The 13,466-nt window shown below is 40.8% G+C and overlaps 1 protein-coding gene across 1 annotated transcript; it reads right to left on the minus strand.

Annotated features, from left to right (window-relative positions):
- Positions 1-913: 913 nt before the first annotated feature.
- hal (histidine ammonia-lyase) lies at positions 914-13,047 on the minus strand. The gene is made up of 20 exons (XM_061253323.1): positions 12,748-13,047; positions 11,850-11,910; positions 11,526-11,553; positions 11,294-11,368; positions 11,124-11,196; positions 10,926-10,992; positions 10,770-10,807; positions 10,253-10,378; positions 10,022-10,161; positions 9,710-9,757; positions 9,137-9,284; positions 8,192-8,287; positions 7,878-7,936; positions 7,496-7,576; positions 7,144-7,209; positions 6,854-7,019; positions 6,273-6,407; positions 4,528-4,636; positions 4,376-4,445; positions 914-3,658 (listed from the first exon to the last, which is right to left on the minus strand). The coding sequence occupies exons 1-20, from the start codon at positions 12,992-12,994 to the stop codon at positions 3,524-3,526; spliced, it is 1,968 nt and encodes a 655-aa protein (XP_061109307.1). The 5' UTR covers positions 12,995-13,047; the 3' UTR covers positions 914-3,523.
- Positions 13,048-13,466: the final 419 nt, after the last annotated feature.

Consider the following 13,466-nt stretch of genomic DNA (forward strand, 5'->3'; position numbering starts at 1 on the left):
TGATGGACTAAAAATCAGAGCCTTACCTTAATGTTTCTCTCAAATGAAAATAAAGCTGTATTTTTTGTTTTTTTTACAAACAACAATTAATATTTAAATATATAAAAATAAATATATTTTAAAATATACTGAAAAATAACTCGAGCTGTGTTTGCAGAATTATCTGTAGAATGTGCTTTTCTACCAACACAGTAATGCAGAAAGAATTTATATTTAAAATAATTTGGGTGCCTGAGCCTTGTGTACAGTACTATATATGTACTAGAATGTTTTTACAGTTATTAGGATTTTTGAGGGAGTATATTGCTCATTATCTGTGTTATGTTGACACGGCATATCTGTTTGATGTCACCGGATCCTCATTTCTCTCTTCAGAAGTCTCTAAACACACGTTCAGCCCAGGGCCAGGGCTGATGGCCAATGCAAATGCTGAGTTAATATTTTACCAGGCAATACATGCTCCAGGAAGAAGTTCCGGCCAGACCCACGTTTTTTTGCTCACATTTTGATTTGTTTTGCATTGGTGAATAATTCATAATTAGTCATAAATAGTATAATTAGCCAGTGTCTGAGGTTATTGGCAAATGGTTGCTGAATTTGGGAGTGCCTATAGGGACACCTGGAAGAATACTGCTGAAATTCAGGGTGACTGCCCAGATGGTCAAGTGCTGGATTATTTCTCGACCAATGGGGGACCATGTGTGAGAGGTTGCTGGGCAGAATCTGACTTTGCTACTTTTTCTATGAATAAACCTGGGCGTTCAAAACGTGAGAGAAAACAAAAGTAACTAGATAAATGCATGTAGTTATTGAGATTTTTTCTTCATCTTGCTGTGCATATATAGATTAATGAGTATCATATCCATTTGCCTCTTGTTCTCAGGGACGAAGGAATAACACAAAATACACAGGCTGGGAGAGTATTCATTTATTTTCAATGGATAGGCAACAAATGTCTGTAGGTCAGCTGTATTTGAACTTGAACACATCCATGCAACTGGTAGGCAATATGTAAATACGTATATAGTTTTATCCATAGTTCGTTTAAATGGCTGATGAAAAATATTAGTTTTGGTTTTAGCTGTATTTGAACTGATCGGTCATGTTCAATCCACAGCTTTGAATGACAGGGTTTTCTTTGACACTTTTTTCAAAGGGAACAATTGTTCTTCTATTGTACAATGTTTAAACACATCGCAAGATGTCATTCGATATGCATGTAACTCAGAACAGACCCATGCTAAAACTAAACTTATTTATGCAGCTGCAATCCCTTGGCTCAATAATATGGAGTTTGTTGTGTCGGTATTGTACAATGGCTGATGATCATGTGCATATCATTAATCAGCATTGAATGTTAATCAAACTGGTGTGAACAGATGGAGTCCTATACTGTACTGTTATATCTTAACTTTGATAAGAGAAGAAAGGTGAAAGATTATTTGCTCAGTAATGCTCATGTTAATGTTAGTGTAAAGTATAGAGCTTTGATCTGAAATGGCAATCCTAGCCCTGGGACAAAAGCATGTGTAGCCAATCACATAGAATAGTGCTGAAATCCTACGTTAAGCCTGAGATCCCTGATGCATACTGTGAAGGAACGGGCAGTTTGAAGGAAAGACTGCAGACCAATTTTGATACCAATTTCAATTCAAGGATAAGACTTGACTAAAATAAACAAATATTCACACAACAGTTGACATTATTTCAATCACAAGCTCATTTTGTAATGATTTCATTTTATTTATCTCCAGTCTGGGATTGCCAAGTGTGCCTCCCAACCCTATGGAAAGAGCACAGCAGCTGAAGCGTATGCACTGAAGCGTCTGTGGCTTTTCCCCATGAGCCAGTGGCCATTTTGTGCACTACTGGCAGTCCCGACATGAACCCACATATAGATTTAAGATTGGATTTGTTCAGAATGAAATTAAACCCATAATGTCCCACCTTTGTTTACTCCCAGTCATAGATTTCTACCTAGAGAGCCCAACCTCTACAGGTGGTAAGAGCCTTTACCCAATGTTAAATCTGTATTGTAAAAAGCTTTGAGGTAGAAACCGCATATGTCATTTCAGTCAGGACAACTTGCGTATTTAGATTAATAAATATGTAAGTAAAACTTTGTTTAGGTTTGGCACTGAATGGATCTGCTTCAGGTACAGTACTACAGCAGACCTTATTTGTTGATAGAAACAGGCTAGATCGATAGATAGATAGACATGGAGCACAATACTACTAAACCGGAAGAATTCCAGAATACCAGAACCCACCCCCCTCTCTAGTACCTAGAAGCAGACCCAAACAAAAGTTCCAAGCAGCAATAGTGCCATAGCAAGCAAAGCATGCAGAAGTGGTACAGGGGATTTCTGACTGTTGAATTAAGAGGGCACTCCATTAGTGATGTATGCCTGTGATTGGATGGGAATGAGAAAATATGTTGTCTGTACGTGATTGGCCAATTATGGAATGCGTGTGTACGTGATTGGCTGATTATCGAATGCGTGTGCACGACTTTGATTGGCTGATTATGAAATGCATGAGTACGTATTGGCTGATTACGGGAACATGTGAGTATGTGATTGGCTGACTATGGAATGCGTGTGTACTGATTGGCTGATTATGGAAAAAGTGCCTGTATGTATCTGATTGAGGCTACATTAGAGATCCCTGGCTGCACTTGCTCTGCATACTTCCCGCGTGACGCATGTGTTTATGTTCTCTTTAATCATGCCACCAGTGAACAACTGACCCCTATAGAAATGGAATATACTGATTATACACTGAGTATAATGAAATGATACATATGGTCAAGGTGTAACACTTCGCAATACAATATATGGGCAAATATGCACATTATAACCACTTTCAGGTATCTTTTTTTTCAATACACTGCTGTGAAATGTACTATTTTATAGGCAACACTTTACAATCATGTTACATGAATTGTAATGAACTAAAGTAGCTGCTAGCTAATTAACTGAGAAGCTCATCTGTACAGTTCTGTTAATGTATTTGTATATCATTAATTCATGCTATGTTAGTTCTATTCTATGCAAATTCATGTTGTAATGAAAAAAAGAACTGTTAATGTATTTGTCAATGGCAAACCAATTATAAGTTTATCCGACAGTTAATACATTAGTTAGTAAATACAACTTATGAAAAGGTAATGTCATGCTTATTGTATTTGTACATCATAAATTCATGTTAACAGCTACATTAGTTAATGCTAATTCATGTAACCTTATTGTAGAATTTACCATTTTATTTTCAAAAAAGTTATTCTTTTTTAATTTGCGATATACTAGTATATTCCATTTCCATAGTGAAAACTTATACAGTAATTATACTCAGTTTTATGCCACAAACCCTTAGCTTGTTTGCCCCTGCTTATAGTGAGTACATGATATCTTCACAACATTGCTGTGACGTTGCAGACACATGGTGGAAGTATTGCTGAAGATTTCAATGTTTTAACTTCAAAATTAAAAATTTGAGAGAAAGAAAAAGTCACATCTTTGCATCACACGTCAAGGCGAATGCGTTTCCTGGGCGATGTCGGGGACTCCAGCGAGAAGGCGGTTGGGGATTCGGGGCGGGATTCAGGAATGTGTTCCACATGGTACTTCTGTATGTAGGGGTGAGCCACCTGCCACACCTGAATAAGACAGGTGGGGACACATGGTACATCATCTACTGTACAATGACACCCCTGTTCTTACACCAAGTACAAAGACACACACTTCATATCCACATTGGTTCAGGAGGTAAGAGCAGTTGTCTGGCAGTCGGAGGGTTGCCGGTTCGATCCCACCCTGGGTGTGTCGAAGTGTCCTTGATTAAGACACCTAACCCTCAATTGCTCCTGACAAGCTGGCTGATGCCTGGCATGGCAGCCAATTGCCATTGGTGTGTGAGTGAATGGGTCAATTGTACAGTGCTTTGGGTAAAGGCGCTATATAAATAAATTTACCACATCTATCCCCATCTTTCAGACCAGACCTTGCTTAGACACTGTGACTGGGAGCACATCACAAAGTATCTGTGCCTGTTTGATTATGTACTACAATACTTTTCGTGGCACATTTAGGCTTTTATATACCCTTCAGAATGGAGAGCACTGTAAATTACTTGAATCTCATTCTATTTGTGTGACGAAAAAAAAAAATCCTGTTGGCTTTCCAAAGACAGCCTAATGCACGGTAAAATGTTCAGTGTTAAGTGAAGTACATTTTATCCCTATTAGACTCATATGTTCTCTGTTAAAGTTAAATGAACACTGGACATTTTACTGTGTGAGATTTAGTTCTGGGGGGATCTGAAAGTGATATATGGTCCTTGAAGCAGGAAGAAACTCTGCCCAAGTCATTTTTACCTTCTGGTCCAGGAGCAGTCGGTGGACAGCCTCTATGTCCGGGGACATGAAACGGTCCTTAATCCAAGGCCTGCGGAGGAACATTAGCCAAACATTAGCCAGCCCATCTGTTATTTCAGCAGTGTAAACACACTATTTTTTGTTTAACTTACTTCACCACGGTGCGCACAAGGTCGTAGACTTTCTCCAATGGGGTGGTTGTACGGAGGGGGCGGAGGAACTCGATACCCTGGCAGGCGGCGAGCAGCTCGATAGAGAGAACTGGGGGCGTTTCAGACATGGTCTGGTTTCAGCCTGTTTTCTTTTTTTTAGGTTGATCATTTTTAGAGCAGAGTCTATACAGATCACTAACGACTCTGTGAAATGAAAACCTTAGCTTGGCACATGACCGTGTTTAAGGCTGATTTACAGCACATTATGTGATTTCCATACAGGTATGATCTAGTACATATCTCAAACAGACTTGCTCACTCCTACTTCAGCTTCTTGGACAGTAGTACCAAGCTATTTATTGTGTATGATTCGAACCTGATAACTCCCGATCGGTTCAGTGATTACAACATTCCAAAGCTGCTACTGTAACTGTAATCTAATCAATAAAGCATCATTAATAGCCTGTCTGGTGCAAATTGTAAATTGTGTACTCATACAATGCCAAAATCGGCAGATTTATGCTGCAAGACACATTGTTCATTAATTGATTGGATTTTCTGAAGAATTCCAGCTGTCTACTGTGTTTTTCATCATCAATTAAATGAGTGGACAGCACTGGAATCTCTGTTAATTCTGAATGGTTATTGACTGATTGAACTGTAATACAGTAATACATTAGTAATTTGAATAATAACAATACCACCAGTAAAAACAACAATTCATAAATTACCCCCTACTTATGGCTTAACAATGCAAAAATACTGTAACTTGCAGTATAAATAATATAGAAAGTCCCCCTATCCCATGATGGACATTTATTTGGTTTCCAGAAGATACCTGAATTTTCTGAATTCTCAACATAGAAAATAGTTCACCCTTTAAGGTGTAAGATCACAAATATGTGATTAGAATGCCCTTAACTTACTATTCAATTGCTGTTGTAACAATCCCTACTGGTAAATAGAAAACACTGGTGTTCTAGAACACCGACCTCTGACAATTTTGAAAAAGCATTAAAAAAAAAAACATACTCCAATGGGTTAAAGGTCAATTCTGTACTAATACCAGGATATGTCCTTTACACAGTGATATGGCAATGTCTGGAACAGCGTGTGAGGTCATGTAGATGTAGACAACCCTAAGCTCTCTAGGACTGGGTTGTAGGTAAATAACAAGCCTAGGTTTCTGTTCTTAATTGTGCCTTCTGAGTTACCATGATGCCACCCATACCTATACACCCGGACCACTGCTGTACTGCACTCCTGAGATGCACACATGTGACGCAGTGAATATTTTACACCCAACAGTTCACACAGTGTTACAAGAGGAGAGCTACCTTACCATCACTCATAATGTGGCAGCAACAAGAGAAATCCAGGCCAAATTAGGGTGCAAGATCACAAATATGTGATTAGAATGTTGTTGGGTGAACATTCTAATGCTGATGTAAAAACCACTTTTTTTAGAATATTTCGAATTTTTTTTTTTAAAAACATTCCAAAAAACCTAACTTGGTTAAAAGCACTCTACCCCCCATAAGATCAGGTTAACTGTATGTCACCATGTTGTCTCTCAGTTACAGTCACTGATGTCACAACTAAAGCAAGAGCCATGAACCCCATACCACAGAGCCCAATACAGACCTTTCCCAACTTATCCACTCAAAGCACTTTTCACTGGTATCTCAAGACGATTGTGGCGGGTTGATTTTAAAGAGGCTTACAGCCAGCAGCAAGACGTATACCTTGCTCCACATGCTCCACCACTCTCAGGGCCTTCCTGGCTGCCCAGCCTCCCATGGACACGTGGTCCTCAGTGGCAGCGCTGGTGGACAAGGAGTCCACAGAAGAGGGGTGGCACAGCACTTTATTCTCCGACACTGAGGGGGAAGAAGGGAGCGTAGTACATTAAAAGATGCATGTATACTGACACACAAATACACTTGCACCAAACATACACACACACACACATACACATGCATACACACATGCACACACAGACATACACACACACATACACACACACACACACACATACACACACACACACACACACACATGCATACACACATGCACACACAGACAGACACACACACAAACACACACATACACACACATGCATACACACAGACACAGACACACAGACACACATACACATGCATACACACACACATCCACATGCATACACACATGCACACACACACACACACACACACACTGACACACACACACATACACACACACACACACACACACACACATGCACACACATGCACACACACACACATGCACACACACACACAAACATGCAGTGATTCTGACTGACCTAGAGCCGCAGCAGTACAGTGTGCGATCATGAACCCTGAGTTCAGACCCCCTTCATTGACCAGGAAGGCAGGCAATTCACTCAGAGATGGGTTACAGAGACGCTCGATCCTCCTCTCACTGATGGAGGCCAGCTCATGCACCCCGATGGCCAGGTAGTCCAGGGCCTGTTGAGAGGATAACACATTTAGGAAGAACATCAAAGCCTTTCTCTAAATCTGTTTTCTCCCCACAAAAAGAGCCAAGGCACCGCTATTTAATCCAGTTAACCTTACAGTTTTTAACACTTACTTTAGCTGGATATTCCCCATGGAAATTCCCTCCAGAAATGGTTTCTCCTCGCTCTGAGAAAACCATCTGACAGATCTGTTAAAGTTTGTATTCTTATACTGCGGGGATAATTCATTGGAACAGGTCAGAATAGAGTAGAATCATGAAGGGCATGTGCAACAACCTCTTGTTATGGAGTTCAAATCCCAAATTCAAAATGGCTGCCTTCAGGTGTTTTTCAGTTACATCAAATTGTAAAAGTATGATCGACTACCATGACTCTACAAAATATCAAAAAAGGTGCTGCAGGGTTTTTAAGTGTACCACCATGTCTACACTTGCACAAATGTTCTTGTGGAAGAGGAAAGGATACAGGGTTGTCCGTGGCACTGTTAATTTCTGTGTTGATGATATTCTTCACAAAGTTTATTGTGTCAATAACCACGCCATGTACCTGTGTTGAAAAGGAAAAGATTGGTGATTGCTGACTTGAGGAAAAACAGCTCAAGCTAGGTTTTTAAACTTGGTTGACCAGCTGCCAGCTCAGACAAGTCACCAGCACTAGCTGACTGACAAGCTCATACCCCACTATACCAGCTTCATGACTAGCTTGGCCATGCTGGTTGGCCAGATCTTACCCAGCTAGACCAGCTTATGACCAGCTTGACCAGCTCAATTCTCAAGCTGATGAAGCTGGATTTTACAGCAGGGATCAGCTTTGCTTCCATGTAAATGCAGAGAAATACCTCCCTTACCTGAGGACAGCAGCGCATGGTGTACGCGTCTTGGACCCTGTCGCAAAACCTGTGGCTCTCTGCGAAACGAGAGGTTGTGAGAAGAACATTGTGGTCAACAGTTCATAACATAACATGATAACATGAACAGGCCATTCAGCCCAGCAATTATCCTACCACTCAAGGGTACCTAGTGCTCACCATTTACTTACAAACTAGGATATAATCTAGCACCATATCAAGCCTGGTCCTGAAAACCCCCACTGTACACTGTACTAATTCAGAATAGTTATATATACACTGGCTTCCATTTTACCGTCCGTTGGTTTGTTCACCTGCGATTTCGGACGGGTGGTGGTCCGAGTCCAGCAGTGAGCGAAAGCGCAACGCTACTTCCGCCTGGCCTGGGTGCGGACGCAGCATGTGGATCTCTGAAAGGAGCAAAATGAGGTTACAGGAGTTGCTCAGTCTTTTATAAGCTTTCGTGGTACTCAAAGGTTTGTTTTAAAGCGCAGTTGGTAGGAACAGGATTATCTAGTCTTAAGCTCCAGGTTCCCCTAGAGTTAGAGCAAGATTATTAGAGCAGTACTAAGGACCTGGACCTTTTCTGAGCTAATCGTGTCTCTTTGAGAGGTTATGCTGGATGGATCTGACGGCCTGTTTAACCTCAGATGAACCATCAACTCCATGTCTCCCTTACAAAAAAACATACTGAGCTTAGTGAAGGGGTGTCCTTCTACATGGTAACAGGACTTAAGAGGTCGTTCTCCAGAACTGGAATCATTATTAGCCTTGGGCTTTATGAATGGCACAGAGTGTGTTCAGAAATGTCATGAATAGATCTGACCCTGAGATGGATTTCCACATCTGCTATACATATTCAGAACAACTAATAACGAGGAACTGATAGATGGGCTTCAGATGTGAAGTCCAGGTGTGAAGTACATCTGCTCATCAGTAGCACTAATTGTTCAGTTAAATATCTGGGAGGAAGGGATACCAGAGCTGAATTTGGATTTCAGAGCCAGAATTGAAGAGCCTGGTTATAGAGGTTTCTCTAATTCTGGGATCATCAACTCTGGCCCTCGAATCCAGCCCTGGTTTTCTTTGCTCCTGGGTAATTAGTGCTACTGATTGGCCAAACTATCTTCACACCTGACTCTCGGGTATAGGGAGGGTGGGCCTCAAGGGCCGCAAGTTGCTGATCCCAGCCCTAATTACAGTTATACACACTCAGATCAATCAAATATTAATAGCAGTCTCCTGGACGCCTCTCTCACCACTGTCGAAGGCCTTGGTCGTCCCCTTCAGCACCTCCAGGGTGAGAGCAGCGACGATGTCAGCCTGTCTGGCGATGGCCAGGGCTCTCTCCACAGCCTCTGCACCCAGAGACGTGATCATCTGAGTCCCGTTTATCAGAGCCAGGCCCTGGAGGGTCGAGGAGGAACAAAACACACAAAAAGTACACGCTAGTCAATCAGTGAGGTCACTGCTAGTTGGGTCTTCACTGGTAATGACGTGACAAATTTTTGTAGTTGACATAAAAGTCATTAAGGTTCAAACAGGGTTGGTGCCAGTTCCGTTTGAATTCATCCAATTCAGAAAATGGATTTAAATTTACCTTATAAACTGTAAAAATAGATCTACATACATTTCTCATTCAATTCATTCAAATTCAATTCCTCAACTGACTGAATTGAAGTGGAATTAACCATAACCCAGGGTCCAAGTTACCTTCAAAACCCATCACCTTGAAAATCACACACAACCAGGGTCAGTATGGAGACAATACTAATCTAAAGCAATATTGTACATATAACCCATGGAGATGGGAGAAAGATGGAATGCAATACCTCCTTAGGCCTCAGTGATATAGGCTTCAGCCCATGAGCCTCTAGCACCTGAGAAATATGAGAGCAGAAGTCAAAGGTCAAAGATTAAAAATGCATCATGCTCAATTCACAAATAAAATACAAAAGTCACTGCAAACTAGAGTAACTGCACTTTTGGTCACTGGCAATTATTTTAATGACAAAATGGTAAATAGGGATATTGTGTAACACACTACACCATTGCCAGATCAAACTGCCTTAAGTTTTGGAATTGACCGATGATTAAATCAGGAGGAGTAGGGAATAGCTTGGAGTTGACAACAAGAAGCTCACATATTTGGCGTCGGCCCAACCACTCTTTGGCGACCACATCTTTCCCTCTCCCATGAGTCCCAGGGCCAGGTGGGACAGGGGGGCGAGGTCTCCGCTGGCACCAACCGTCCCCTTTTCAGGGACGAAGGACAGACAGGAAGCTGTTGAGACAGGACAGGACTCACGTCACACAGTTTACACCATCTACACTGTCATTTTCGGTAAATTCCAGAGTCTCAGTCTCAGGGTTACCATTGAAAGCCTCGATCATCGCATGGAGGGTTTCCAAGGAGATGCCGCTGTATCCTTTGGCCAGAACGTTGATCCTCAGAGCCAGAAGCATCCTGGTTCTCTCTGGGCTCAGCGGGCTGCCCACACCTGGTCCCAGCGGTAAAGAGTGAAGAGCACACAAATGGAGCTAAAAGGAACTACAATCTCTCAATTTCTCCAGGTAAGTTGAACTCCCCTGTAGTTCAATTTACCCCTACCTCCCACATTCTACAGTCCATGAGGGTCGAAAACTTCTCCCTTTCCACCCTCCTTTTACCTGGGAGTTAGTTGTGAAGCCAGTCTGGCCAATCAGTAGCACTATTTGTTCAGTTAGTTACCAGGGAGAAAAGGAAACCAGGGCCAAATTTGGATTTGAGGATCCCTGCAACATCTGGCATGTAAAATAAGCATTTTAAATAACATGAGATATACGGAGAGGTTATTTGGGTAAGGAGTTATCTACAGTTTCTTTATGAGGCCCAGAGGGAGTTTGACTGACCTGCTGAGTGTGATCGCAGCAGGTTCTCCTGTAGCTCCCTACACAGAGAGAAATTAAAGTGAACAACAAATTAAAGTACACTAAAAAGAGCAAGAGGCCAGGGTGTCGGGGGTGTAACGGACGCCAAAGAAACAGTCAAATCACAGGGTAGCGTACTTGAGCTTGCTGACTGGGATGACAGTTCTGGCAAACTTCCCAAACCCAGTAGTGATTCCATACACGACTACAGGGAGAGGACAAAAAAAACAAAAAAACATTGTCAGCCGTTTTGAAACCTGATCTTTGTTGTTTAACGTTTAAGGGAATTCTTGGTTAATATTAAGGTTAAAGACAATCTGATCAAGGTCAGCAAACCTCTGTTTTCTTTGACAATCGTGTCCAGCAGCTCTCTGGATTGCATCACTTTACTCTGTGCCTCTTGTGTGAGCTGAAAGAGCAATTCAAGACATGCAGTTTACTCTGAATTACAGAGAAGAATAAATAATAATTATACAAATTTTTTTAAAGACACTGTTGATAATCACCCTAATTTTGTAGAGTCCTTTTCCCAGATTGACCAGGTCTGTCGATGTGAGACTGTTGCCATCCAATAATATATACTAGAATTGATATTGACATTGACATAACAATATTGACATCACATATTGGCTCACATTTTCTTGTCTGTACTATGATATGTATAGCATTATATATAATTATTATTATATACATAATATAATACGATTGTGGAGGTTACAAATGAATGAATATACCCACACTCTCTGGTTCTCTATATGTCGTTGTGCTGTAAGCCATTGTAAAGGAATAATCTGATGCTGAAGCACACTTACGGTCTGAAAGTTTTTACAGAGAATGTAGCTCTGTAAAAAATCTGTGTAATATCTTCCAAAATAATTTGACATCTGACTATTGGGATGCACAAATCAAATTCATGATACATTTAATTCTTGGATGCAACTTATGTAATATTTTTTGTTACATAAGTTGTTAAGTTTCTGGTTAATCGAGTGTTATAATACAACCATTATCATGTATGACTGACAAATTTCACTGCTATGAAACACCACTACAGCAGGATACAGATGTGATATTCCAGGTTGGGATGGTATGAAGTCAGGTGACATGGTGTCTCCATCAATGACTGAAAGAAAACAAAGCAAATATTTCATGAAACGCATATAACAGTGCCCTATGCACTACATTTGTTTATTGAAAGAATGAATTGATTATATTGTTATTATTAACAATTTCATTTCATTGTGTTCATCCTTTACACTCAGCAATAACAAATAACAAAATCACTTAAACCCACCACCAAAGGAAACAAAAAACAGATAAGAAACAAGAGCAAAAAACAACACTTGCCATTTTGGGTACAAAACTGGAGGAAGACTCAGACAGATGGAGAACATGTATGTCTACCATCGTGTCTTACCACATCAACATACATGCCCATGACACTAATTCATTTTTGTTATGCCATGAAATAGTCAGTGATGATAATGTAAAACAATTATGTGATATACACAATGACACAGTGTCACTGCTTATTTGCCCATTATCCCCTATGTTGCCTCTTACATTCACCATGCATGTGAACACTCGACACCAAAGTACATTATAACTGAGTTCCATAAAGTCAAAATTATTTTAAGTTGCCCTTAAGCAAACAAGTAAGCCTCTTCAATTTGAAAATTCGTTACACATTATTTAAGAAATAAGACCTTGTTGGTTTAACCTCATCCAACCAGTTCTGAACTATTGCTCAATGTGCACAGTAACCTACCATAGAATATTGAATTACTTTAAATGGTCGACGGCAAACCTAATACACATTGCAGTGGATCTAAACCTGAATTGATTCTATACTAACCATTACAATAGACAAGAGTAACTTTAAATGTGGACGAAACAAAAACAGTTTGGATTTGGTCACCCTAGACTCCACCTGACTATGAGGTAAGTTTACGTTTATTACCCAGTTCGACAAAATCATTGTCCTCCAATACATCCTCGATTGTGTCATCGGCGTCCAGTAGCCCTTGTCCTTGACATCTCCGCGCAGCGAAGCTGGTGTCTTTAACGGATTTGATGCCCCCGTTGTCTGGTTTGTTTTTGGTGTACCGCTTGAGGGCCTCCAAACCCAGCCACTGTATGGTGTAGGACGGGTCTCTACATGGCACTGTCAGCCACTCATCCCTGACGTGGACAGTATAGCGAGGCATGGCGCATTCACACGGCAGGCTTATCGGTAATGTTTTGCGCACGCTATCCAAAGTTCTGATACATTCAACCTGCGCGCGAAGACCTCCGGACGCAGGGACTGAACCTCCAATCACAAACCGCCAGGGAGCCCACCCCTCGTCAGGAAGGTAATTATGGTTAAACCGCTATTAGAATTTCTCAGGTCGACTAGTAGGTTACGTTATGGTAGCTTTTGTAACATTGGATTAAAAACTACTGGCGCTAAATGTTCGAATAAAACGAATGAATACTTGACGAAATAGAGTCATTCCAAACGAGCTCCTTTTTTCATAAACTTTCAATCGAAATTTTGATTGACTTGAGCATAAGGTTACTTAAATATATCCCTTGGGGGAAAGTAGCATACTTGAGCATACACTCCAGGTACCTTATACGAAATTATAAAATAGTGTATTTTAAATATACTTTATTTCATCGTACTGTTTTTTCCAC

Source organism: Conger conger, chromosome 8 (genome assembly GCF_963514075.1).
Source record: "Conger conger chromosome 8, fConCon1.1, whole genome shotgun sequence".
In the NCBI taxonomy this organism is placed as follows: Eukaryota; Metazoa; Chordata; class Actinopteri; order Anguilliformes; family Congridae; genus Conger; species Conger conger.

Coding starts and splice junctions, on each gene's coding strand:
- hal (XM_061253323.1), bottom strand. CDS start 12,994: ATGCCTCGCTATACTGTCCACGTCAGGGATGAGTGGCTGACAGTGCCA. Junction 11,554..11,849: donor CAACCTGGAATATCACATCT/GTATCCTGCTGT, acceptor AATGGCTTACAG/CACAACGACATATAGAGAAC. Junction 7,577..7,877: donor CCATGCGCTGCTGTCCTCAG/GTAAGGGAGGTA, acceptor TTTTCAACACAG/GTACATGGCGTGGTTATTGA.